Source organism: Panthera onca, chromosome E1 (genome assembly GCF_046562875.1).
Source record: "Panthera onca isolate mPanOnc1 chromosome E1, mPanOnc1 haplotype 2, whole genome shotgun sequence".
Taxonomy (NCBI): Eukaryota; Metazoa; Chordata; class Mammalia; order Carnivora; family Felidae; genus Panthera; species Panthera onca.
Genome location: NC_138352.1, coordinates 16,783,275 through 16,810,399, shown reverse-complemented (window position 1 = coordinate 16,810,399; position 27,125 = coordinate 16,783,275). Strand labels below are relative to the sequence as shown.

Sequence of the window (27,125 nt, the reverse complement as noted above, 5' to 3'; positions counted from 1 at the left end):
TCAACCAACTGAACCACCAGGGGCCCCCAGAATATTACCCAAAGGACAAAGAGGGGGTAGTTTGTTTGTTTGTTTCTTTCTTTCTTTCTTTCTTAAACAAGATTTTTTTTAACGTTTATTTATTTTTGAGAGAGACAGAGCACGAGCAGGGGAGGGGCAGAGAGAGAGAGAGGGAGACACAGAATCCCGGGCAGGCTCCAGGCTCCAGGCTCCGAGCTGTCAGCACAGAGCCAGACGCGGACACGAACTGAACTCATGAATCATGAGATCATGACATCAGCCGGACGCTCAGCCGACTGAGCCCTCCAGGCGCCCCTGAGGGTAGTTTCTTCTTAGTTTCAGGTATTTTATATGCAGTGTAGACACTTTTTTTTCCCTGGAAGCTCTCCTGCAGACTGGCTCTTGTCTCATCGGTCAGAATTAAGCCACTTGCTCATTTCTTCCCAGGAGCTGGTAAGATGGGGGAGATTTTGCTGCAGTGGGTTTAGAGGAGTTACTCTGGGCTAGAAGGGGTTTCGAAGTGTTAGCAGATAGGGTAAGAATTAACTGGATGGAGAGGCTCCTGGGTGGCTCAGTCGATTGAGCATCAGACTTTGGCTCAGTTCGTGGGTTCGAGCCCCGCATCGGGCTCTGTGCCGACAGCTCGGAGCCTGGAGCCTGCTTCGGACTCTGTGTCTCCCTCTCTGTCTGCCCCTCCCCTGCTCACACTCTGTCTCTCTCTCAAAAATAAATAAACATTTAAAAAAATTACAAATTAACTGGGCGGATATTCTGGCAAAGGCAGTGAGAGGTGGGGTAAATGGAAGGGGAGCCACAGATGAATAATTTCGTAGGAGGAACAGAATGTAATTGGGCCTAGAAAACAAGGGGTGGGACCTGGAGTGTGGCAACAGCAGTAAAGCTGAGCGTATGGGACCTCAAGAAGAGGGCGGATAGACGGGGTTGAGTGCTAGTTGAAGTTTATAAACACTGCTGAAGAGTTTGGGTTTGTCTTCTGTCCTGACGGCAAAGCCTAACCATTGAGGGATTTTATACCAGGAGTTACCAGTCAGGAATTTGATGCACATCCTAAAGTATAAGCCCTGAGTATCATGACTTTGGGATTGCAGATTTTATTTTCCTTCACTTTACTTGTGCTTTATGTCCGCAACAGAAACTTGTTTTTCACAGTGTTACTCTGAAAGCTTCTTTGTAGGTGGAAGAGCTGGGCTGGGAGTTGGGGTTGAGCCGGGTGGCAGCAGGGAGGCGCACGGCCTTTGCCCAGGCGGTAGAGTGAGGAGGGCTGAGCAGATTAGCCAGGAAGGGGTAAGGAGAGGAAGGTGTGTTCAGACGTCAGCATCCTAAAATGGTACCAGGTACCAAGAATCAAGTATTTCATGTTGTGTGTTGGTTTAGCAGGAAGGAGCTTACAGGCGTCCGGCAGCCGAAGAGGGTAGACGCCGTCTCAGAGCTGCTGGAGCGGGCGTCTCTCGTGTGTGGGTGCCCAGACCTCCAGTGCAAATCACTGCCCGTGGGGAGGGCCTGAGGCTGACAGTGGGGATGTAGGGTCGGAAGCACGTTAATGTGGGCTCAGATGGTGCCTCAACCTACCTGATGGATTCACCACCGGATGCATCATTTATGTAACGATGGGAAGAATTAACGACGTCTGACATTTTTTTAGACGCTCTCGTGTTATTTTGTGCGGCGTCATTAGCCTTCCCTTAGTCACTAGAGGGCGCTGCACCCTTCAGAGTAACGCGGGCACTCAAGATTCTGTAAGACTGAGAGTAGCCACGAGGATTAATTTAGCCGCTATATTTATCGCTCTGTTACTGCTCTGTCCATTAATGAGTCTTCCTAGTGGTGTTAGGGATAGATTGTCTCGGTGTCTTTCTGTGAAGGACACCGAGCTGGCGTGCTGTACCTGCTCTTTTCAGCCTGCAGGTTATCAGGCGTGTGGACGGCCAGCCATTTCCACGGAGTGAGAGATTTCAGGGAAAGGTGGTGGCAGATTTGTGCAGGATGTTAGGAGACTCGGGTATCACCATATAACTTTAAATTGTATACATTTGTGTTAGTGAGTGGCGAGTGTAACCTTTTACCTCTTACTCTCTTTGTCTTTCATCCGCCACGGCTAGTCTGTTCAAAGAGCGTGCTTTATTTTATTCCTCCCCGCTGGCAATGGGGTGGAAACTTTGTAGGCTATTAAGATCATGTATGTTTTGTCATCGTGGATGTAGGACCTGACGGACTCTGGTTAGTACCATTTTACAGTGAAGCATGAGCCATGTGTCCTGTGATGAGGGAACCTTGTGCTGCATGATCAGTGCAAGGCCACACATCACTGATCGTTCAGTGCTCAAGAACAGGGGCTCGGGGGCCTTTGTTTACCTCCCCACCTCGGCCTCTTTCATTGGCCACGCAGCTTTGAACAGTGATGCAAACTTTGTCTTAGCAGTTTCATTTTTAGGGTAAAAACCCTATGCCCAGGAAGCGTTTGGGACGTTCAGTGTTCTATTGCTTGTAATAGCAAAACAATTGGAAGCAGTCAAATACCTTATGAGTGTGATAAATTGTTGAATGTGGCAGATAAAATGAACAAGAAACCGGTAACAACAGGAGTGTTGTTTTTTTTTTTAATCTTTATTGATTTTTGAGAGAGAGAGAGAGAGTGAGCAAGCGAGCAGGGGAGGAACGGAGAGAGAGGGAGACAAAGAATCCGAAGCAGGCTCCAGGCTCTGAGCTGTCAGCCCAGAGCCTGACGCAGGGCTCGAACCTGCGAACCATGGGATCATGACCTGAGCCGAAGTCAGACTCCTAACTGACTGAGCCACCCAGACGCCCCAGGAGTGTTTTTATAAGAACAGTGTTGGGGCACCTGGGTGGCTCAGTTGGTTTAAGCGTCCGACTTCAGCTCAGGTCACGATCTCGTGGTCCGTGAATTCGAGCCCCGCGTCGGGCTCTGGGCTGATGGCTCGGAGCCTGGAGCCTGCTTCCAATTCTGTGTCTCCCTCTCTCTCTGCCCCTTCCCCATTCATGCTCTGTCTCTCTCTGTCTCAAAAATAAATAAACGTTAAAAAAAAAATTAAAAAAAAAAAGAACAGTGTTGAGCAAAATTTAAGACAACGGCATAAGTATATCATTTATATAAAGTCAATATGGCAGAATGAAAGGATCTGACAAAATAGAATGATGGGATCCGGTCCTGGTGAGATTTTTATAATTTAGCACAAAACAGTAAGTGGGGCTAATGGAAGAAACTTCATCTAGGCTGAGGAAAGGTTCTCAGCCTTTTCAAATGGGAGGTTTGCACCCACAAGCTGGGGCCACACAACTCGGGTTTTAAAAAAACGGGTAGGATTCTATAGGTGAAAGATGTTAAGGAGTCCAGCTCTAGGAGGAAGCCTGTAAGGCGTAACATGGGGTTATTGGTTCAGAATGGGGAGTGATCTGTAGACAGTGAAAATTGTGTGCTTTGAAGCTTTGGGGATAACTCTGTCAATAGAACCTGACATTTTAAAGATGGAAATAATTTAAGACGGTTTTTCATGGTCGGGATTCCAGTGAGCTGACATAAAGTGGATCCAGTCGATCAGACTTGAGGGACACAGGGAAGCTCCCTTAACATTGAGGAGCAGCCTTGTCGGCGGAACAAAGTGCAGGGCTTTGCGACAGCTCTTTTGATGTCCTTTCACATAGATTCTTGGCTGTTTTCTGTGTTTGCAGCTTTCAAACTGCCCCCCCTCCCCCCGCCACAACCCCTAACCGGAAATACTTTACATCGTGACCTGATGTATACTTGTGTGCATACGTTTTAGTGAGTAGAAACATGCATGTAGGTGACTTAAGTGAAACAGACTGTTTGTGATAGGCGCCTGTGTTTTCTGTTCGATTTTTATTTGTCGTAAAAGAGAAGTGGTTAGCAACTCACTCGGTTGATTTTGTAGCCCCAGTTTGAAAAGGAGTGCATCCAGCTACCAGCTGCCACGGCCGGTTCTGGCGCTGGCTCTGGCAGGTGGGGTAGCACGGGCGAGAAGGTGGCTGCCGCGCCCGTCAGTGTGGTGGGTGCATCCCAGCAGCCGTCCCAGCCTGCTGTTTGCCCAGGTCTGCGGTTTTCCCCCTTCGAGGAGTCCTTCTGGGAGTTTCGCAGATGGAGGTCATGCAGCAGACGTAAAAGTTGTCCTTTTTCTTCCTTTGTACCCTGGATGTCTGTACTACATTCAGTCCGGTTTTCTTCCACTGCCAGGGAAGCGATGTTCTTTTTCTTGATTAAGCCCCCCTTCCCTGACTTTCTTCTTTCTTCCGGTCACTCAGTTACTGTTTCTCTAGTGTCCCTGGTCTTTCTGCCAGCACCTTCCCGTCTCCTTGCAGACCAATTAGTTTCGTTCCCTCCTTTTTAAAGCCGTTCATTTGTGCTGTTTCCCCATCTAGTTACCCCGTTCTTTAACTGTTGGGCTTTTCACGTCGTCCTGCTCGTCACGCTTGTACCTCACCACCCCTCTCTCGTTCACCCTTCGCGGCCTCCTGTTGGCTTTTACTACAGTTGTGTTACCACGGCTGCCCTCTCTGCTGGGAGCCCATTGGCCTTCCCTGGGTCTTTAGTATTTGGTATTAATGATCTGCCTCTCTGTTGTTAAGCCCTTCCCCAAATCTTTTATGATCAGAAAGGCAATACAAATTAATACTTGCTTGTGGTTAAAAATTGTCTGTATTGACGTGTCCAAAGCAGTAAGTAAAAGGTCCTGTGACCCTGTGTTCCAGAGTTGACCACTGCTGTGTATTGGTGTCGTGTTGTCAGACAGTTTTCTATTTGTATATAAACATGTCCCCATTTTTTTCTTCTTAAGACAAATGGGCTTATAGTAGATACTTGTTTTTTTTTTTAAATTTAGTTTTCGATTGCTCATATTCCAGGAGTTAGGACGGATATTTTGCTTGATATTTTCTTCTGCCACCAAATGGTAAGTGCTGGGAAGAAAACAATGGTCTCTAACGTCTTCCTCCCTGTTTTATTATTTTACGTAGAACAGTGCCTCACGCAAATAGGTGATCGGTGTGTATTTGTTCAGTCCCGTGTACGAGGCTGACAATTCCATTTCTCACTGATCGCAAACAAGCACAGTCACGTGACCCTGCTCTGCTGGAGTGTGTGCTGAGCAGTAAAAGAGTCAGATGTGCCAGTAGCCGTTGGAATAAGTGTGAAGAGGCCAGTGTGCCAGAGGGACACGGTGGTTGAGGTCTGATAGTCAAAGTAAGGCCTTTGACAGGAGGGAACGTGGAAGCCGAGCTCTAAGTGATGACAAGGGGAGGAGGGTGTTTCAAACAGAGGAAATGGCCGCGACCGATGACATGGGGAGGAACTTAGTCATGTGCCCCACCAGGCTGACTTGATCTCCTTGGTTTTTGTTGTGAACACACGGCTCGTTGTCCTGTTTTGATGGTTCTTCAGAAACAGTTTTTAAGTAAATGGCGTTGACCTAGGACCGTACTAATTCCGCAGTCACTGGCCACATGTGCTACTGAAATTGAGTAAAATTGAATAGAATTAAAAATTCAGTTCCTCAGTTGAACTGGCCGTATGTCAGGTGTTGTGGACAGTGTGGCCGTGGACCAAGCCAGTGTGCAGAAAGCTGTCCTGCGCAGCGCTGTTTTGGAAAGCCACGGAATACAGACTCCTTGGGAGACTTTATACCCTGTTCCAGCTGTTCGTGTCTGATGTGTGAAGGGCGAAGAAATACTCGTTAAACGACAAGATGAATAAAGGAGTGGAGGGTCCGCGCGTCTTTCCACACAAGGGAACAGCCCAGTTAATGTGTGTGAGCTCTGAGAGGGGAGGGGGCTGGTGGGGCTTGAAGAAGGGCGGGAGGGCTGGCTGCCGCGGACGAGAGTGATCGTTGGAGACCCCCCAGGCAGAGCGAACCCTTCTGGACGTGGACTTACGTGCAGCGGGCGGTGGTGGTAGGGTTGTTAGCACCGCAATAACGGGACCTGATTGGGACGCCTGCTGTGCACCAACTGTTTCTTTCATTTTCCTCGCCTTCTGAGAGTTCAGTAAGAGGGTGGGCGTGATGGTCTATTGAACTGAGTATTGGAGTAAGTAAATTACCTGCTTGAGACCCAGATTACGAACTCACTTCATTTATAGTGTTAGCACTGGCACCCTTGTTTTATGTTTGTTGTAATAATTGTCTACCGATAAGCAGGAACTTATAGGCAAGAACTTGTTTTTGTTTTTCTTCCAGTGAAGGTGGTGTTTTTAAGGCTCATCTCACTTTCCCAAAAGATTACCCCCTCCGGCCTCCTAAAATGAAATTCATTACAGAAATCTGGCACCCAAATGGTAAGTTCATCTAGCTTTACTTTTACATTTGCAAATATGACGTCCTGCCTCTGAGGTTTTCAAGGTCAATAAGAGAGAGACAGTTCTCAAGGAAATCACTTTGGGATTTTTGTACTAAGCTCACTGTGTTTATTATGCACATGGCCTTGTATTAGTTCCTTTAGGACAGCAGGGGGAATGGACATCTATTTATTTGCTTAGTTTTCAGCTCTTTTCGAGACTCCCGATGTTCCGAACCAGAGGCATGGTTACTGGGTGATATTCAGCATGAGTAGAGCCCTCACAGTTGAGCAGATCACTTCCATGGTATCGGGTGACTCATTGTCTGTTCCAGAGAGGGGTAATTAAACCTGGATTTTAAATTTCTATTTCTCTTCTTCACTCTTAGACCGTGGGCAGCTCTTAACTTTTACCTTTATTCTTTAGCTGTTGAAAAGGGAGTGTCCTACCTGCCTCGTAAGGTGACTGGTGGGGTCAGAGGAGATGTGGTGCTCTGTGTTTTCACCTTCGGAAAACATCCAGTCCTGCAGTGCCTGAGATGTGGTTGACATTGGCTTTTCTACCCAAAGATGTGTTACCATTTAAAATCCACTTTGCAAGCCAGAGGTTGGGCCGGGTAAAGTATGTTTGCACACCGCCTCCCCTGAACTTGGCCTCGTTTTGGTGATGGAGCTGGCGGGTGTGTCTTCTCTAAGTTGTCGGGTTTTCATTTCTGACGACTGTGCCCGTCTGCTTGTCCTGGGACTTTGCGTCACCAGGAAGAGAAACTCCTAGGTTAGTCTAAGCAAAAGTCTGTGAGCAGAAATGAATGAATAAACGAAGGCGTTACTCCAGGGGTCTGGAGCGTGGACTCACATCCAGTGGCTTGAGAAACGGGCGGGAGTCTCTCTTGGGAGAGACTCGGGGTGGCCGACGGAAACCTTGCAGGAACCGAGGGGGCCGCTGTATTTCATCACGTCTGAGGAGGCGGTGAGCACGGGGACGCGTCACCACGTCGGTGGTGGAATGTGCCAGAGAGGGCCCCGCCGGGCGTGTGGATGCGCGAAGCGACAGCGTCCGCCCCCTGTTGTGTTGGTGCCTCGCTGCTTCCTTCCTGGCGTCTGGGTCTGCCAGTGTCTCTTTCCTTCACTTGGATTATTTGGCGTAACGGGCAGTCTCCTTGCACCTGTTTCCAGAGAAGACGCAGCCAAGCTCCGGGTGTCGGCTCCACCACAGATTAGCTGTGTGGTCGCAGGTGAAACCTCTCCGAGCCTCGGTTTCCCCGTGAGAGCACACACAGGCAACACGCGGGACTTGTGAGCCGGAGGAGAGCCACGGCCCAGTGGTCTAAGAGGGCAGCCGTTGACGCGCGTGTTTCAGATGGAAGAGACTTCATTTTGGGGCCACAAGGGGGAGGAGTTAGCGAGACGATCGAAACGTGACTGGAGAGAGGAGGGACTTTGAAGGAGGGCACCTGAGGATGTGGGCGGGGATGGCAGGTGTGGGGACAGAAGGTGCCAGGAAGGTGCCAGAGAGTGGCTGGGGAGGTGCGAGGAGCCCTGTGGGACCAGGTGGGGCCAGGCTGGCACCGGAGCTGGAGGTGGTGAGCGAGCCGCGGGCCCTCCTGCGAGAAGGGAGACACGGAGAGGACCGTGTTGTTGCAGGTAGAGGGGTCAGGGGGTGCTTCCTAGAGATGTGGTGCTTTTTTTTTCTTCTTTTTTTTTATTTTTTGATTTTTTTTAATGTTTATTTATTTATTTTTTTTGAGAGAGCACGAGCGAGCACAAGGTGGGTAGGGGCAGAGAGAGAGAGAGGGAGAGAGAGAGAGATTGAGAATCTGCTTTCAGCGCAGAGCCTGATACGGGGCTTCAACTCATGAACCACGAGAACATGACCTGAGCCAAAACCAAGAATCGGACACTTAAGCAGCTGAGCCCCCTCTCCCCCCCCCCCCCCCCCCCCGAAGCCTGCACTAGAGAATGTGATTTTTTAAAAAAAAAAATTTTTTTTTTTTACATTTATTTATTTTCAAGAGACAGAGTGCGAAAGGGGGAGGGTCAGAGAGAGAGGGAGACACAGAATATGAAGCAGACTCCAGGCTCCGAGCTGTCAGCACGGAGCCCGACGCGGGGCCTGAACCCACCAACCGTGAGATTGTGACCTGAGCCGAAGTCGGACACTCAAGCGACTGAGCCACCCAGGTGCCCCTAGAGAATGTGATTCCTAACAGGATTTTGAGTGTGTGCATGCCTGGCTTAACCTTTTTTCTTTAGACTTTGGGTCCTCCTTAAATTATGGTGCTTTAAAGCTGTTCGGTAGGTTCATCGTGACTGCGTGATCCGGAGGGAAGGATAGCGTCCGTGGAGGAAGGGTTGGGAGGGGAGCCAGACTGATCTTCGGGACACGTGCAGATGATTTTGTCAGTGCTTCCCGCGAGAGACCGTGAAAGCTTGAACTGACAGTGGTTCAAGGAGGGAAAATGGAGTTGTGGGTGGGTGGTGATTGTGAGGTCAGGGTTTGGAATCGGTGGGCCACATACAAAGTAACCACAGGATCAGAACCACACAGAGGTACTTTACAGCTGCTGGGATGGCTGGACTCAGAAAGGCAGATGAGCAACCAGTGTCAGTGAGGACGGCGAGAATTTCAAGCCTCGTGTACTCCTGGCGAGAACGCGAAGGGCAGCCGCTTTGGAAAACAGACTAGTCTGGTGTTCCTCAGAAGGTTCGACGTGGCCACCTCGTTCGTGGCCGTGTGATTCCGTTCCTGGATGTAGAACCAAGAACGGTGGGAGTATGTCCACGAGCCACTGAGGCTTGAGTGTTCGTTAAGGGCAGAAAGCGGGAACAGCCCAGTGTCTGTCGGTCGACGAGGACAAAACCAGCCGGTAACATGTCCACGTCGTGGGATGACGCACCGGCTCGTGCTGCAACACGGAGGAACCTTAGAAACGCTGAGTGAACGAAGCCCGCCACAGAAGGCCACGGAGTGTGTGATTCCATTTACGCCGGACCGTCCAGACTCGGCACGTCTAGAGAGAGAGAGACGGCCAGGGTAGTGGTTGCAGGGGGCTCGGGGGAAGGATGGGAGGGAATGGGGAGCGATTGCTGGTGAGCGTGCGGCTTCTTTCTGGGGTGATGGTCACACAACTTTGGAAACATGCCGGAGACTGTTAAGTTGTGCACCTCGGCTGTGTGAATTGTAGCTGCATAACGCTGTTCTAAGCATTCTTCTGAGGTAAAAATTAGCTTCCTACGGCTTAGATGCATTCCATTTGGGTTGGTTTTTCTTGAGATCTACTTGCCGTGTCCACCTAGAGGGTCGGGTGAAAGTGGCCCATCCAAAGCTCGGCAGTGAGCGTAGGGCCTTGGAAGTTATCGGCATCGAGATGGTAGTAACGTCGTGACATTACCTTGTCTTGCGTGGAGTTATCTGTCAGTTACAAATCAGTAAAGCGTGGGGACAGAGGTGAGGGGTAACCTTGCGGTGTAAAGAATGGGTTAATCTCCCCATGAAAAAGGTGGCACGTGCTGGAGAGTGGGATGGCATCAGAAGGCAGGCTAAGGGAGGCTGGAAGGGGAGAGAAGAGTTCACGAGCCTGTGGCAAAAAGTGAGTCACGGAGGCCGAAGCGGGGCGAACGTGTCCATAGTCGTGGCCCAGCATGGGTGACTTTGAAAGCATCCAGGAGAATGTGGTTCTGGTCACCTGGTGAGCAGTCATGGCATCCTGATAAGGGGCAGAAGCCTGCCTCTCCAGTGAGGGGATGAGAGAGAGGGAGAGGGAGAGGGAGAGAAAGGGAGGGAGGGAGGGAGGGAGAGGGAGGGAGGAAAGGAGGGAGGGGGAGAGAGGGGGAGGGAGGTGGGGAGGGCTAGGGTCAAGCGGGTTTGGTCATTCCAGACGCACGGCTTTAAGGGACGGGGTGGCTGGGAGGGTGCACGTGGCTGGGGCTCACTTAGTGGCTTTGTGTGGAGAGTTGAGTTAGAAAAAACTCCAAATGGACAAAAAGTCGAGTGGCTGGGGCTTGTAAACGAAGCCTGTGCCAGTGAGAGCGACGAGGTCGTCATCGGGTCTTGAAGGAAGAGGGCAAAGCTTTAGCGGCACAGCTTGGCGCGGGGAAAATGAAGCAGTTTGGCCGAAGAAACTAGGTGGGTAAAGGGTCAAAGGGGTCATTGCACTGGAGGAGACGTGTATTTTCTGCCCGTGGAAAAACTTCACCCCCAGAATCATCTGGAAAAACCGAGCTATGTTTCACCTGTATTTCACGTTTTAAAATGTAATTTGGTAATAGGTATGAAGCCTAAAATCTTTTCATTAAGAAAAAAAAAATAAACTATTATTAAAATGAAGTGACCCAAGTTTAAAAATGTAAAGGTGCTAGATCGTAACGGTAATCTTCAAAAGAAGGAAAATGATTCAATTGATTGTCACTGATAGAGTTTTATAGAGGCATTTCATACTCTGTGTTCGAAGACAGTGACTTGGAAAAAAATTCTTATCTGGGGAGCCCTGACTGTAGAAAAGCCCCCAGACGAGGTGTGAAAGCCCCGGCCTGGCCCGGCACGCACCCATGGTCACGGCCGCATTCCAGACACGTTTGTCCGAGTGTGGCAGTGTGAGGGCCCCGAGTTTGTAACAACATGGGAAGTGCTTCCCAAGGTAGGAGATGGAAAGTAAGCTTTAAAATCATGCCCATCACACATTTCTTAGACTGTAGGCAGGAAGTTAGGAATGAAAGAGATCTACATGTTGCCATTGGTTACTTACGGGATTTGGAAATTTGGTTGAAAAACTTGTTATGCCAAGAATTCTTGTATTTTTCTGTGATTTCCAGCCTTTTCCCAGTAAGTATAGTTTTATTTTATTTTATTTTATTTTATTTTATTTTATTTTATTTTATTTTATTTTATTTTATTTTATTTATTTTATTTTATTTATTTTATTTTATTTATTTTATTTATTTTATTATTTTTCAGTGGAGAAAATTACTCTGTAAAACATGAGTGATGATTTTGGTAGGTTTACTAATGAGTGTTTGTGTGATCTAAGTGAGCTGGTGGGTTAGAACTGCACCTTTGTGTTGGTCGGGAATTACTTTGTGACTTGCATTTTAAATCTTCGTTTCATAGAAAAGATGGCGTCATGACTGTCATTTTATATTGATGAATTTCCACTGGTGATAGGACATGTTCTTTTGCAAATCTGAGTTCACTCCTTTCCTTGAAGATGGGATTTTGCTTTTATGTGATTCAAAAAGTGTATTATGAGGTTCGTAGGAATGTCTCTGGATGTTTGACTGTCACCAATTTCAATCAGTAAGTTAGTGGGGAATCTAGGAAATTATACAGACTCGGTTCTGGTATTTCAATCATATACTTTATACAAAAAAAGAACAGATTGATGGTATTTACTGCATATAAATGCTGGACACCACCTCTGTGCCAGGTATCTTGAAGTTTTGCTTCTATTTCTGTTGTTTTGTCAAATGGATCCTATTTGGTAAAAATCTGTGGTCTTCCTAACAAGTTAGCGGGTTCCATTTTGGAAATCGTCTGTATGTGGTCAGCGTTTATAGCGGACTGTGGGAGTCTGGGTCACTCCCATAATCGGCACTTTATGTGTAACCACGTTGTTTTCAATACCTTAAACAGGACTCTTACCCTCTAATTTTGCAGTCGATAAAAATGGCGACGTATGCATCTCCATTCTTCATGAGCCCGGCGAAGACAAATACGGGTACGAAAAGCCAGAGGAACGCTGGCTCCCTATTCACACTGTGGAAACCATCATGATCAGTGTCATCTCCATGCTGGCAGACCCGAATGGAGACTCCCCTGCCAACGTGGATGCTGCGGTAAGGTGGTCCCACACACACACCTCCCCCCCGTTCATTAAACTCGATCGCAGCCGCCCCCTGCGTGTGTGTGTGTGTGTCTCTGCACTCTGTTCATGTACATTTATTTTTCTCCTGAATCTGTACAAAACTAAGTTACAGATACAGCTAAGTTTTACCTCTTACGCACTTGAACCTGCATCTTTTAAGAATAAGGATGCTGTCTTACTTGGCTGTAATATTACTGTCATACTTAAGAAAATTTATTATCAAGTCCCTACTAAAGTCTATATTATTATTCCTGGGCTTTTATTTTTAAATTTTTCAGATCTACAAAAGTTGCATTAGTTAAGTAAACACTCTTCGCCTGGATTCACTAGTTGTGGAGGTTTTACAACATTTTTTTCCCTAAACTGTTTGGGACACTTTACAGATGCCCTAACTCTCCACGCGTAAGCACTTCAGTGGCGTCCCCTGAGAATTCAGGGTGCTTTCTCGCAAGCACAGCACAGGTGTCTTCATCGATAAGGACTGTTGGATGCATACGCAGCTCATAACGCACAGTTCCTAACATGGTTCTTTATACCTGCTCTTTTTTTTTTTTTTTTTTTAAATCTGGGAGACCACATTTTATTTTGTGTTCATGTTTTTACTAGTCTCCTAGAATAGTCTAGTTCCTCAGCCTTCTGCTGTCCTTGGGAAAGCCTTTGGTTCTAATTTTTGTTCTTGGAACTTTTGTTAATATGTATCGAAGCCAGGAGATTAAATTCACCTTTTTTCTTGGGTTACTTCAAACCTATAGAAAAACTTGGGCAAGGTATATGCATATGCAGGGAGACACCACATCCATAAGCCCTTTCAAATGTATGGCTTTGACTTTCTGAATTTAGTAACCAAATCGAAGTAAAAACTGGCAGAAAACTGTCCTAGCCTTTTTTTTTTTTTTTTTTTTTTTTTTTAAGTTTATATTTCAAGAAAGAGTGTGAGCAGGGGAGGGGCAGAGAGAATCCCAAGCAGGTTCCGCATTCAGTGCAGAGTGTGACGCGGGCTCAGACTCAACAAACCGTGAGATCATGACCTGAGCCAGAATCAAGAGTCTGATGCTAACTGACTGAGCCACTCGCGTACCCCCGTCTCAGCCTTTTATGTAGCCAAGTTTCAGTCTGAGCGGTGCAGGAGATGGTGAGGGAGAAGGGAGAGCTGTGTTTTAAAAAAATCCCGTGGAATCATTTTGAGAGGGAATTGTTTGATTCATGCTCAGCTGTAACTCTTTTGAATAAAATGAGAACTGACAAATTTTATTTTAATCTTCGTAAAGATAAAATTAATAATTAAGAGCAAATACCTGAAAGCATGAATATGCAAACGTTAGTAACCCTTCAAAGCAGCTGCGTCCTGAAACAGGGGGACCTACTGAGGAAGGAGAGTCATCGCCTCGAAGCCAGTGTGACTGTCAGGGTGGAAGCAGGCCTTCCCCCCCCAGGGCTCCACACGCCAGTGTGACCTCTGATCTGAGCCCCACAGGTCGTGTGCCATCTGTCCCGTTCGCGTCTTGAAACCCACGGCTTCTTTTTATGATTTAAGCAGTCGGTTGTCTTGTATCTAAACCAGAACTTTCTCGTCCACATGTTCAGGCAAACTTCCGTATTTGCTTTGCCATTTTCATGTTTTTTGTTAGTTTGCTTCTCTGACCTCTCACTCGACGGTACCTGTTCCAGGAAAACCACGTTTTTCTTGGAGACCCCTCTCCTGGACCCTCCACCTTTGGCTCCTGGGTCAGGGGCGGGCTCAGACCGCTGCACGCAGCCTGCCTGCTCTTCTGGGCAGGATCATCTGTTTCTGCATCCTGTTCCTTGTTTCTTGCTTGACTCCTTCCTGTGGTGCTTCATCTGAGACTCATGTTTCAGAAAGGCTTTGTGAGAATTAACATCTGGTCCTTACCTGCCTGCGGGTGTTTTCGTCTGGGCCCTATTCGTAAGTGACAGTTTGTGGAGTTCTGGGGGACAAGTTCAGACTTCTACAGAATTTGTCTTTTATCGTTTATTGTTGCTGACGAGGGAGTTGATGCGAGGCTGACTCTTCACCACTTGCGGGTGACATTTCCTTTCTTTTTCTCCCTGTTCCTTTAGGTTTTTTTCTGATTCTTGGTGTTTAAAATATCACATTGTTGTGTAAGGTGTAAGATTTTCTGTTTCTGTACAGTTGTCCCCCTTGTCGGTGAGAGGTACGTTCCAAGACCCCCGGCGGATGCCTGAAACCAGGGATAAGTACTGAACCCTTATATGTATTATTTTTTTGTCCTATACACATACACACACGATAAAGTTTGGTTTATGAATTAGGCTCAGTGAGAGACTTCCAGTGGTTGCTGATGATAAAGTAGGGCAGTTATAAAAGTCATGTGACTGTGGGCTCTCCCGTGTCTCAGTGGCCCGTACCTGCCCTCCTCGTGAGGATGGGAGGGGTGTGACGCGGTCGGAGGCTTCTGCCGTTGACCCTGTGATGTCACGACAGAAGGGGGGCCATCTGCGCCGCGACGGACGCGGTCGCCTGTGGCGGAGGGGCTCCCGTGGCCGATTTGCGCCTGTAGGATGTCAGTTTGGGAAGTTTCCCATTTTCACCCCGTTGAGAACTTCCCTGCGTATCGCACTCCTTCCGTTTTTTAATTAATTCTTCATGTGAGTGCAGCCGAGCCACAAAGTTCGCTCCTTCCCTGTCTGGGCTCGCGGCTGCCGCCTGCGTCGGTCCTTGTTTCGTCGGGGCGCCTGCGGATGGCGACTTCCGCCACCTCCTTCCTCACTGTGGCGGTGTCGCTGTTTAATGAGCTAATAGTTGTTCGGTCTCGCACGAGTTCTAATTAGAAGTGTTTGTAAAGTTAAATTCTGAGGTCTCTTTCTCGGAGGCCCAGGTTTTCTCTTGTGTTTCTCCTGCATCTGGGAGCCTGGGCTCTGGTGGGAGCGGCAGCGTGCGGGTCTGCGGGCACCGGCCTGACCCCGACCTCGAACGTGAAGAGGCCGTTACTTTCAGTCCTGGTACCCACGCGAGGGGCCCTGATTCTAGCACGTAAAGTGTAGGTATCACAGTTGGCCGTATTTCAGGAGAGTATTAGCATTTTGGGTATAGTGGGAGGAAGATGCCACGTCTCTGTTTTCATCCCGCGTCTTACCGACTCTTCTCGGGCCGGACGTGTCTAACCTGTGCCCTCTGTTCAGTCGGCCCTTCCCCTCCTCTGCTCTGGTTGCAGGGAGACTTCTCGGGGCTGTGCTTTCTCTCTGCGGCACGTTTCTTACTCTGCCGTGTACTTTTGGTCTTCCAGAAAAAGTTCCCACCCACGTGGATGACTCTCTTGCCATTTCTTTGACGTGGAGAGTCTGTGCCTCACACAGATTCCAGTCTGATCGTTTCAGGAGGGCGTCAGGAGAGGAAAGACATGGGCGCTGTGCCCCCTGCTCTGGTGGATGCACAGGCTCTCCGTGAATACAATGCAGAGAGGACACAGGTGACCTGTGTGCTCGTCCTCAGTGTGGCTGGGGTGGCTTCCGCAGTGGCTTGGGGCCCGTCACGCACCAGCCCGTCCTCTGGCGGGAAGCCACCCTCGTGCAGTTGTGTGTCACCGTAGTGTCTCCGGGCCTTTCCACCGGTGACCTCCTCACCCAGGCCCCCTACCCCCAGCCTCCGTTCTCTCAGCTCCCTGCTCTTTTGAGGAGATTCTTGTTCCTTGAGCCTGAACTTCCTCTCGCCTGGAATTGCTCTTCTCTATCTTTTACTTAAAACTTGATGCCGAAGCGTTTACAGGTTTTGTGACATTTTATCCACAAGTACTTCAGACACATCCAGGTCTCTACACGTCTGTGTGTGGTTTGTCACCTAAGTTATTCTAATAACTGGCTTCCTGAGGAGGGCAAGGGTTGAAGATTTCTCGTCTTTGCCGTGACTAAAGGCATGAGATCTAAAAAGAAAAAGGCTGGGCATTTTGGTGAGAATTTTCTGCTATTTACATGCTAGATAAAAGCAGCTCAATTTTCACGGGAGACCCTGCTGGTGCCACTTGTGTCTCATTGTCACCCCCTCCCCCCCCCCCCCCCCCCGCCCCCCACCCAGCGTGCAGCGCCCCGCTCCTCTACCTGGGGTGGAACCTTCCGGGGGCGGCAGGCAGCCTTCCCAGTGCTTCCCACGCCCGAGTAGCTTGCCTGTAGGTGAGTAGCTTGCCTGTAGGTCGCAGCTGCCTGTCCCAGTGGACAAACCGGTCCGTCCTCCCCGGATGTCTCCTTCCTCCAGGAGACCTGCCTGTGAGGTGACTGGCGGGTTCCAACGGAGGGAGTGCCTGGCGGGAGTGGTTTCTGAAGATTCTTCTGCCTTATCGGCTTTTTAACATCTTAAAGGTGTACATGTTGCCAAAGTGTTGCATTCAAGATGAAAACTCGCATTTGAGATAAGAACTTGCTGGCGTTAAGTCACTAAATGCTACTTTGTGTCTATAGAAAGAATGGAGGGAAGACAGAAATGGAGAATTCAAAAGGAAAGTTGCCCGCTGTGTAAGAAAAAGCCAAGAGACTGCTTTTGAGTGACATTTATTCAACAGCTGTGACTTCACTTACTTCAGGGTAAGTTCATCGTAAAATCCTACCCCCCTGTTGCTTTGTTACACATGGCACATACGCTGTTGGAAATTGTGTGGTTTGGGAATTTGAGTCGCCCGTTCTCATTGGCTTCGTGTTTAGTGGGGAGCCCCGTGGTCAGAGACCGTGTAGCCTGCTTGGGCTTTGCTTCAGCAGGCCCCGCTGTTTTCTAGATGCTCTGTGTTAGCTCTTTCTTTCTTTCCACCGGTGGTGACGTGATCACGTATGTGCTGCGGGTCCTTCTTCCGTCCTGACCACTGCTGGGCCCTGAGGTTTGTGTATCTTAAAGGATGACTGAAGTGTTCATTTCTTAATTTTTTTTTTTTTTTTTTTTTACAGAGAGAGCGTATTTTATAAGAAACTGCCAAGACCATTAAACATCTACCTTCTTTGTCTTAATCAGTCTGAATCTCCCTGTTCGTTACTGCTAGGGCCAGTAGGAAAAGTTTCCTTTTATTGTGTGCTGTCTGTCCACAGGCTCACCTTACATCCAGTAAGGGTCCACGGTAGAAGAGGCCACATGTAGACAGTTGACCAAACGCGTGACATTCCCGTTAAGCGGTTTCTTTTTTAATTAAATGTTGGGGTGGTAAAGTTGCTTATGAAATGTGGCGTGTGAAGAATGGCCTGGAACGCTCCACCTACCTGACGAAAGAGGACTGTGTCAGAACCTCTTGCGCTCCCTGTACCCCTCTTCTGCCCCAGTCTTCTGTCCTCCAGTTCACATGTACTGTTGCCTTTCTTTGTAATTTCGTCACGTTTGTGTTACCCTGGGCAACGCACTGTATAACGTTGCTCTGTGCACGTGGGATTACCATGCAACACGCACGTTCTTCTGTGACTTTTCTTGCTCCGCATTATATTCTTGAAATTTGTCTGTGTCGGGTGTAGCTAGACTCGTCTGGTTTTCGTCTGTTGTGTGGGGCTCACTCGGTAAAGGGCCTGTCTGCCCTGTGTGCTCCTTGCAGTTGTGTCGTCCTTTGGGGAGAGGGTTCTCGTTTGTTGGTTTCACTTTGTGTCGGCCGTCACAGGGAGCGTGGCGCACGTCCGTGCTGAGAGCCTCTCTGGGGCGGGTGCGTGGGAGTGCGCTTGCTGACTGGCGGGTGTGTGCCCATCGTTGGACTAGAGAATGCCAGATTGTCCCCAAGTGCTGCACCTGTTCATACTCTTTTGGCAGGGGTAAGGGTTCCATTCACTCCGTACCCACCCACCCACCCCCCCCCGCCCCCCCCCAAGCGTTTGATCTTCCCGGACCTCTGCGAAGTGTTCCGTCTGGAAGGGTGCGGCGCGAGCCCTTGCTCTGGTACGCGTGGCCGGTGCCACAGAGGAAACTCCTGTCTCTGGGCTGTTGTTCCTTTAGGTTCTCGATTCGTACAACGTGCCCTTTGTTCGTGGTGTCTGTGGATGAACAGACGCTCTTAATGCAGTTGGATTCGACCTCTCCTGTGTTCCTGTACGGATTTTCCTTTTTGGGGTCTAGTTTCTCCTCTGCCATCAATCAGACAGCTCCCATTGTGTCTTGTCCTGTAAAAGCTTTTATAATCTTGCCTTTGACACGCGTGTTCAATCCCCTGAAAGTGATTGGTGTGTGGTGGGAGGCTGGAGTTCAGCTCTGCTCGCCCCCCACCCCTGCCCCCGCCAACCCAGGGTAAATCCGCTGGCTGCATCCATCGTTGGCCAGCCCTTTCACCACTGACGCTCTGGGGCGGTCGTGCTAGGAGATTACACTTCCAGGTATGTGTTGGTGTGTGTCCGACCTTTTTGTGTTTTATTGGCTGGCTTGTCTTATCCCTGAACGAGCATCACATTGTCTTAATTTCTATTTATTATTTTCACAATGAAATGCATCAAACGCAAAGGTACAAATCAGAAGTGAAGCGGAGTGGACCCACCGCTTGTTCTGGTTCCATGTTTGATAATCCCTAGCTTTTGAAAAGACTCCTCTGTCTTTCGGATCTCCTTGTAATAACCTGAAATGCTGACAGTCAGCCTTACTTCTTGCCGTTACCACCAGGAACAGCAGTGAACTTGCAGTCTTCAAGTTATTCCTGTTTTCCTCCTGTTTGTTCATGCTGTGTTGCTTATGTTTTGTTAATAATCCTGTCCTAATTTCGTTACCATTGTACCTGACCTTCTCTCCTGTCTCCTCGGGGGGTCCTACTTTTCTCCTGTTTGGCCTTTGATTTCCACCGCCTTAAATCAAGTTCTCGCTCAGGGCCTGCTGTCTCAGTCTCCCGGGATCGGGCACCTCTCCTGCTTGTACTTCATGCATGTGCTTGTGTCCCCACCGTGTCTGTCTTCGACTCCGCTCATTGACTGGTGCTTCCGTGGGTGTGATCGTGTCTTTAGGGGTCGCTCACCCGCACTGTTTCCCAGGCACAGAAGAGTTGGACAACGACAAAAAATTGCAGGCACTGAAGCCCAAGCACAACATGATTTCGTCTCGTAAACAGTTCTCCGTAAATGCAAGAAATGACCGCGAGTTTTATTATATTTACCTTGGTAGTATATTGCCAATTAGTTAAGTAAATAGTAATGATGTGTCACAAATTTTCTAACAGGATTACTTACTCTTCGCTGGTGGGATTAGAGTTAATTTATAGTGGATTGTAATGTACACATGTGTTTTAAAGTATACGTACCAAGACTAAAGTTCATTTATCAAGAACATGGAGGCAGAAAATACGTTGAATCAAAATGCCTCATTGTAAAGAATAGGTTAGTTGAAAAACAGTGTGAACTCCTGTGAATGATGACACTAAACTGAGAGCTTAGAGTTAAAGAGGAAGGAAGCAATAACTGGAAATCTTGACCAACACAGGTCAGCACTGTTCACACGTCGGTGACAAAACACCCTTGTTAAATGTCGCGGGTCCTCCAGGTGCATTCACGCAGGTGGTAATGGCTTTGCACTGTTGCAGAGGCCAGGGCAGCTGCAGCCCTTGGTAGGGCGAGCACGTGAGCGGGGAGGGGGTAGAGAGAGGGAGAGAGAGAGAGAATAAGCAGGCTCTATGCTGTCAGGGGGGAGCCTGACAAGGGGCTCGGTCCCACAAACTGTGAGATAACATCCTGAGCTGAAGTCAAGAGTCAGACTCTGAACCGTCTGAGCCTCTCAGGTGCCCCGATAGAGCAGAGTTTTAATAAAATTACTACACCGCTTTTATGAATGAGGAATTGTAGTTACGCTCCCTAACTTCTTACCTTACCGTTTAAGCTCAGGCTTTTGTGTAAAAAAGTTGTAACCCTTGAGGTGTGTGTCTTTCGTTGATAAGAACGGAATAAAGGGACTTGTGTTTTGTTGTCACTTTGGAGCTCGTCAGGAGGACCCTTGGGCTGGCTGTGGGCAGAGACGCTGTTTGGGAGACACTGATGCACGTGTCCTTCAGGCGGACCTGCCAACCCAGCACTCAAGTGCCTGGTCCCAGGTGCCGTCAGTTAGGGGTTCCCAGTCGTGCCGTCTCCCTCTGTGTCCCTGGGTGTCTGCTCTCTGAGACCTTCTTCCCGGTCACGCAGCAGGTGCCTGAGGGCCAGCCGGGAGTGAGCTGGTCTCCACGTCCGGGGTCTGGAACGTGTTTCCTGTTCACTTTGCTGCTTCTGGCGACAGGGCCCACCCCCACCCCCACCCCCAACCCCCCACCCCCAACCCCCAACCCCCCGAAGCCTGGCAGCGCGTCACCGATGAGTGTTCTCTGGCTCCTCTTGTCGCCTACGGTACATGCTGGTCGGGACCTGAACCCAGTCCTCCACCTGGATTACACTGATAGTGACATCATTTGAAAATTGGATTTTTAAAAGTCACATCCAAATCCGTGACTTGTATTTTCTAAAAACGGAAATATTACTGTCCAAGAACTTGACCCAGACTTTATTTCACTTTTTAAAAATGATGGCGAAACCCATGTAAGTTTGCCCTGTTAGCGGTTTTTACATGCGTTTCAGTGTTCCTTGTATGCGCACCGTTGTACGGCGGGCCCTCTAGGGCTTCTTCATCCCGCGTCCCTGGAAGTCACTGGAGGTCCGCGCTCCCTGGAGGACGAGTCTCTGGTCCCCCCAGCCCTGGCCCTGGCGGCCACTGTTCCGCCGTGTGTGTCTAGGAGTTTGACTGCCGTGATGCCCTCTTGTTACTGGAACCATGGAGTACTTGTCTCTTTATGTTGCTTCTCCTTGGTGGTTATGCCTTGTCCTCTGTGAAGACCTCAGTGGCCTTCCCTGTCTGCCGGTTCAGGTGCGTGACGGGAGGGAGAGAGGCAGCGGGGAGAAGCGAGTCCTCCAGCCCGAGGAGCGGCGTGGCCGCGTTCTGCACCACCGGACAGGAAGAGCCAGTCCTTGTGTTCCGTGCTAGGGCTGGTGGGATTGTTGTAGTTCTCTGGTGCTCTGTTACAAATCGTCTCAAATTTTGTGGCTTCCAACAACATTTGCCGTCTCCTAGCTTCTAGAGCGCGGGGATCTGCGTGTGACTTAGCTGGGCCTTCTGGCCCCGGGTCCCTCACCGTACTGCAGGCAAGGTGCTGGTGTGGCACCGCCCTCACCCGGAACCTCACCCGTGGCGGGTGGACCTGCCTCCAGGTTCACTCAGGTGGTTGCTGCAGGGTTCTGTTCCTCACTGGCCGTCGGATGGAGCCCTCCCTCAGGTTCTCTGCCACGGGGACCTCTCCGTGGGTCTGCTCGCGTTGTGGTGGTGGCTTCGTGGGAGGGAACGGGTGAGGGTAGGGGCAGGTGTGCTGGGTGTAGAGCGTGGGTGGTTGCCCTCCACCAAAAGAGGTGAATTGCTCAAGTTAGTTAGTCCCTTTCCTGGGGTTACCCGCGTCCAGTGACAGGTTGGGGTGAGGGCTCGGAACACGGGCTCTCTTCTCTCGGTTTGGGAATTCTCCAAGAGGCTGTTCCGGTGCGGGATTGACTAAGGCCTTCGTTCCACCTGCGTGCTGCCCCGTTAGTTCATTTCTCCTTCTGCTTAATCCCGTTTCTTTCACTCTTGTGTTTGGAAGCACTTCCCAGTAAACCTCGTACAAATAAATCCCTGCCTCCGAACCCATCTCCTGGGGTCCTGACGCACGACTCTGGGCGTTGTACAACCCAGCACGATGCAGGAGCCCTGCTGCCTTTGCGTGGCCGCAGGCGTGCGTGTGCGGGTCCAGAGTCCTTTCTCCCCGATAGGCGTCTGTGTGGCTCTGTGAATGATGCATTCTGTCTCCCCACTGCTTACTGAGACCGCATCTGGAGTAAGTGATCACCCCAAGCGGACCACATTCAGGTCATTGAGGGACCAGCCCCCACATCTCACCCGGGGCTTCTTAAAATGAAGGCTTCTGCCATGGTGAGCCGTTCTGATCTCTTGGGTTGCGGTAAGTTGGCCCGATCTACTACAGGGGCTCCTGTACACTGTTGCACTGTGGCACACTGCTCCAGGGCACTCTCGTTGTTGCAGGCGGTCTGCAGCGACCTTTGTTAACTGCGGTGGGGGGAGACCAGACCATCTCCAATAAGTCCGAAAACAGACGATAGAAGTATGAGAAACAAAACCATTACAGAACAAGATAAAGGAGAACAGCAAGGTAGAGAAGTGTTTATTAGGCACAAAAAACACACCTGGAGAAGGAAAAATCAGTAAATCTGACTATGTCAAAACTGAAAACTTAAATATTATGATAAGACAAAACCGTGGACTGGAAAGAGATCGCTCTATATTCTGATCTTCAGGATTTGATCTAGCACCTACACCAGCTTGTGCAAATCCGCAAGAAAAACAGCACCAAGGAAAAGGATTTGCATAAATAATAAACACGAGCGGGAAGCAAGCTGGTTGTCATGCATGTGAAACATACCTGAATTTGTAATCAGAAATACAGAGCTACAGGGAGATGACGTTTCATCAATCAGCTTGTCAAAAATCAAACTGTCCGAGAGACGCAAGTGTTGGTAAGGGTTTGGGGACACGGTGTACTTGAATGCCGGCACGAGTGAAGTTGTGTCAGCACTGGGGAACAAGTTGGTAGTATCTAGTCGGGTTGGAGAAAGTCTGGGACGTGTGTACAAGGAGACCTGAAGGTAAGGCACAGCGCTGTGCGTGATTTTTAAAAGGCCCATCAGCAAGGATTGATCAGTTAGGGTTGATACACTGGAACGTTATCCAGCAACTAACTGCACTATAGACACACGGTGAGATCTCAGAGATGGTCTTGAGTAGGAAAAGCAATTTGCAGAAACATCGAGTGTGGCGCTGCTCCCGTGAGTTAGCACAGACACTGTCCGTTCACAGCTGTGCGGCAGAGGGAGAGCTTTTTTAAAGCAGAGACTTGAAGAAATACATTAAAAGTCGCAACATTCTCAGTGGTACTTCACTTTGGGAAGGAAGAGGGGGCTGGGAAGCAGAAGCCTTTGCCTTTCCCCCTAACCGTCTGTTTCCAGGCACGTTTGGCTCATCTTCTGTCCTCCCCACAGTAAACTAAACCGATGACACAGCCACATCCACATCCACAGGCTTAGTATAGTTTTGCGTCTTGATCTCTGTGTCGTTGGACACCGTTGGTCATACCTCCGGTAGGGTCTTCTTCCTCGCCCGTGCGTGCCACGGCTCTGTCGCCGTCCCTCCTCAGCCTGCTGCTGCCTGCCTGCCTGCCTCTTTATCGCTGTCCTCCTCCCTCCTCCCTCCTCCCTCCTCACTCCTGTCCCCAAACGTCAGGGACAGAGTCTGCAACACAGAAGCCTCTCTCCCTTTCCGGTGGTGGCCCCCAGTTCTGTTCCCAGAGGTGACCACTGGCAGTAGCTTAATCTTCAGAAATCTGACTGCCCCCGACACACCATGTGCACACGCTGATGTGTGTCTGCACATATGACACAAGCATACACATGGTGTATGTTCTACACTTTTTAAAAATCACATGGCCTTTTGATATTTTGTTAGTTCAGTGTGATTTATATCTATCAACATGATAATATAGATCAGCTTTCTTTTTAACAGTTGCTTATTGTTAAGAATTAAGATTTTCATCTTGAAATGAGAGGTAACACCAAGAACAGGTGACCCTGAGCTCATTTCAGTTCTTGTTAATGAATACTTGTCGGTTTCCTGCCATTTACAAAGGTGGTGTTCTCTTGGGAGGTGTTGGGATAAATGTGGAGCACCATAGGTGAATTATCCTGTTCATCTGGCCAGTCAGACACATGACTCATGTTGATTGTGGAGGACTGAGGTCGGCATAGGGCTCCTGCTGAGATGGGCGGTCTCCAGGGTAGAGACGAGGTGGGGGTGGGGGGGAGGCAGAAGGAAGAAACGGAAGCCCGAGGGCTGGTTGGTCCCAGGAGGAGAGCCAGGCGGTGGGAGGTGCTGCATCCTCAGAAAGGAAGGGGGGGTGGGCGGCCAGCAGTGCCACAGCACGAGAAGAAAGTGGCCCTGTGAGGGGTGCTGCTGTCTAGCAGGACACCGGGTGGCTGCCGGAGGAAGAGTGGGGCTGGGGGACGTCGGGGCATCTGTGTGAACGGTAGTGGGAAACTTCCCGACACAGGCCATTTCCCTCATGGTCGGCTTTCAGTGAAGAGTGGCTGAGATTATTGGAATGTTGATTCCTGAGCGAGGAATTATTTTTATTACCTTCCTCAACATCAGAAGTGTTTGTTATTTGGAAGCACGCCTGTCTCATTTGTACTTCTTAGACTTTTTAAAAAATGATTTTTAATGTTTTATTTATTTTGAGAGAGGGAGAGAGAATGAGAGCGCATGCATGCTTGCAGCAGGGAGGGGGGGGAGAGGGGGGGGGAGGGAGGAAGGGAGGGAGGGGAAGAGGAAGAGGAAGAGGGAGAATCCCAAACAGGCTCCGCACCATCAGCACAGAGTCGCGCTTGGGGCTTGAACCCACGAACCATGAGATCTTGACCTGAGCTGAAACGAAGAGCCAGATGCTCAACCAGCTGAGCCACCCAGGTGCCCTGATTTGATTCTCATTTCAGAAATAAATAGAATGAGACAGTTATGTCCTTTGGAGGTGAACCATCTCCAGATTTGTAGGTTAAAAATCGGGAGTAATACTAAGTTTTGAGGTAAAAAACAGATACTTAAGTGATTTCACAGAGACATACAATTGATATCATTTCAGTTAATATAAAACGTGTGTGATTTTAACAAGCAGATACAGTTTCAGTTGGAAGTGAAATTTGCTTATGGAACTGGCCCCATGTGTTTGGAGCGCCATCAGCAGACTTGCTTTTCTGTGCTGAGGCTTTTTGTCTCTTTAGAATATATTTTATTCAGGGGGGCGGGGAATACATTCTTCTGTTTCTGCTGAAGAAGTCTGTGCTGTTAAAGCTGGGCTCTCGTGAATGACCCGATTGCCTGATTTCAGGTGTTTACTGACTCAGAGCAGTCGGTCCCCCGTGGAGCCTTCTTCTTTTTAAAACCTTGCACAGAAACCATTTTTAAAGGATTCTTTCGTGGTCTTGAAATTTCTTGGTCACGTCCTAGGGGAACAATTACTGAATTTCTGCACCCAGGTCTCTGTCAGTTCTGAGGGATTAATTGGCCTGGGACTAAGTTGGGCGTGGTCTGGCCTTTGGAAAAACGTTGCGATAACATCACCAAAAAATTATGATACCTGTTCTGTAACCACAAGTCTTGGTTTCAGTGACGTCTTTAGATTTTCCAGTACAACACGTGTGTCCGTTTGTGTGTCTGTGTGCTGGGGAGGGTGATCTACCCGTTTCGGGAGTGGCCTGCGGGAGGTGGTCTTGGTTAAGGCAATGAGCACAGGCGGGGCCGCGGGCGGGCCCACAGCAGAGCTTGGGTACGGTCAAACGTGGGTGATTGTGAGGTCGATCAATTCACTTGGGGCTTGAGAAGACACATGTCTGGTGTGACTTCGGTACACCTGGCTTCTTTGTTAGGGGTTTAAAATGACACCCTCGAATTTCCAGTCATCTTCCATTCAGGCTCTTCGTGCCCAGCACTGTGCTTGCCAGACAGCACAGGTCCACGGGTTTCTGGAGCAGCTGACCCGGTCCAGTAAGAATAGGTATCCTCCCTGCTCCCTCCCCTTGCTTCCCTGTGTACTCAGAGCACAAGGCGACTGAAGGAAAGTCCAGTCGTTAGACTTGTTTTTTTAAAACTTGAATCTGCTGTTTTTCTAACTTTATGAGCAGGAAGCCCTGCCCCTTATTAACTGTGTGACCTTGTCTCACTTTTCTCTATAAAATAGGGGAAACTCCTTCATCTGGTGATTACGAACATTGCGCGAGATAGGTTTGTAAACTTGCTTGGCACGTAAGTGCTGGGTGAGATGGTTGTTTTCATTTAGATGTGGTTCTTCTAGGCTCACGGAGGGCATGGCATGGGCCCGGCAGAGACGAAATAACAGGAATGTGCCGTTGGGGGCAGCTTCACAGACAAAATGGGTTTGGATGGAACCTGCAGGGTTGGATCAAATTCAACAGGTTGAAAGGGGTGGCGGTCTTAAGTTGTTTCTCTGAATATTCTTAAATATTCACAAATTTCCAAATCAATTGGCTTGAAAGTGGTTCTTCAGTGTTTGACTTCAGATGTAATTAATATAAGTTGAAAGACATTTGGGATATTGAAAACAATCTAAATTAGGGAAGTATACTACGGCTTTCTACGCTGATGGAAAGAAATCTTCTGTGTCTGTACTGTCATCCAGTATGGTAATCACTAGCCATATTGAGCACTTGAACTGAATTTTAAATTTTATTTACTGTCATTTAAACCTGAAATAAAACGGCCATATGCGGCTGCCATGTTGGAGGAGCACAAAAGTGAGCTTAAAATGAAATGAAGAATTCGTTTCCAAAGAAATAGAATACAAATAAAAATTTCTAATCAGTTAATTCTTTTGTGATTTGTAAATTCATCATGTGACGCTCTTTGCTTTGTTGTAGGGTCTCCAACTGAGAAACACGGCACTGTTTCCCTGCACTCTACCCACCTATCGCTGGACTTCTGTCGTAACAAGTTGGCAGACACTGGCTGGAAGTGGGCTGCGATAGAACATGCCAGTATCAGTGCTGACACAAGAGCCTAACAAGTGCCAACTTACAGATGATTACGCATTTTGAATTCTAATGAACTGTTTTAACCTTCAGGAAGAATTGTAAAGACCTGTACATAGCACAACATGATCCGGATAATATATATACTATTCATGTACATCCACAGATACACCTTGTACCAAATAATGCTTTCTTGTAGTAGAATAAGAATCGTGTAAATTCTAAAAGATTTTAGCAGGTTTTCTTTCCCTATTCATTGTTTCTTATCAGTTTTAAAAGACTCCTTAAAGCATGTCAGATGAAAAACAATTAGGATTACAAGTTTCCATTTAATTTCCTTTAAACCATTGAGGCTTCATTAAACTCTTTTCACTTACTAAA

At 48.7% G+C, this 27,125-nt stretch overlaps 1 protein-coding gene across 1 annotated transcript in view; it reads left to right on the top strand.

Annotated features, from left to right (window-relative positions):
- UBE2G1 (ubiquitin conjugating enzyme E2 G1) overlaps positions 1–27,125 on the top strand; it is a 102,834-nt gene extending 75,709 nt beyond the window's left edge. The window contains exons 3-6 of the mRNA XM_060647680.3: positions 6,225–6,322; positions 11,975–12,153; positions 16,614–16,736; positions 26,634–27,125. Of these exons, the coding sequence (XP_060503663.3) occupies positions 6,225–6,322; positions 11,975–12,153; positions 16,614–16,700 (364 nt within the window). The 3' untranslated portion in view covers positions 16,701–16,736; positions 26,634–27,125. The remainder of the gene's footprint in view (positions 1–6,224; positions 6,323–11,974; positions 12,154–16,613; positions 16,737–26,633) is intronic.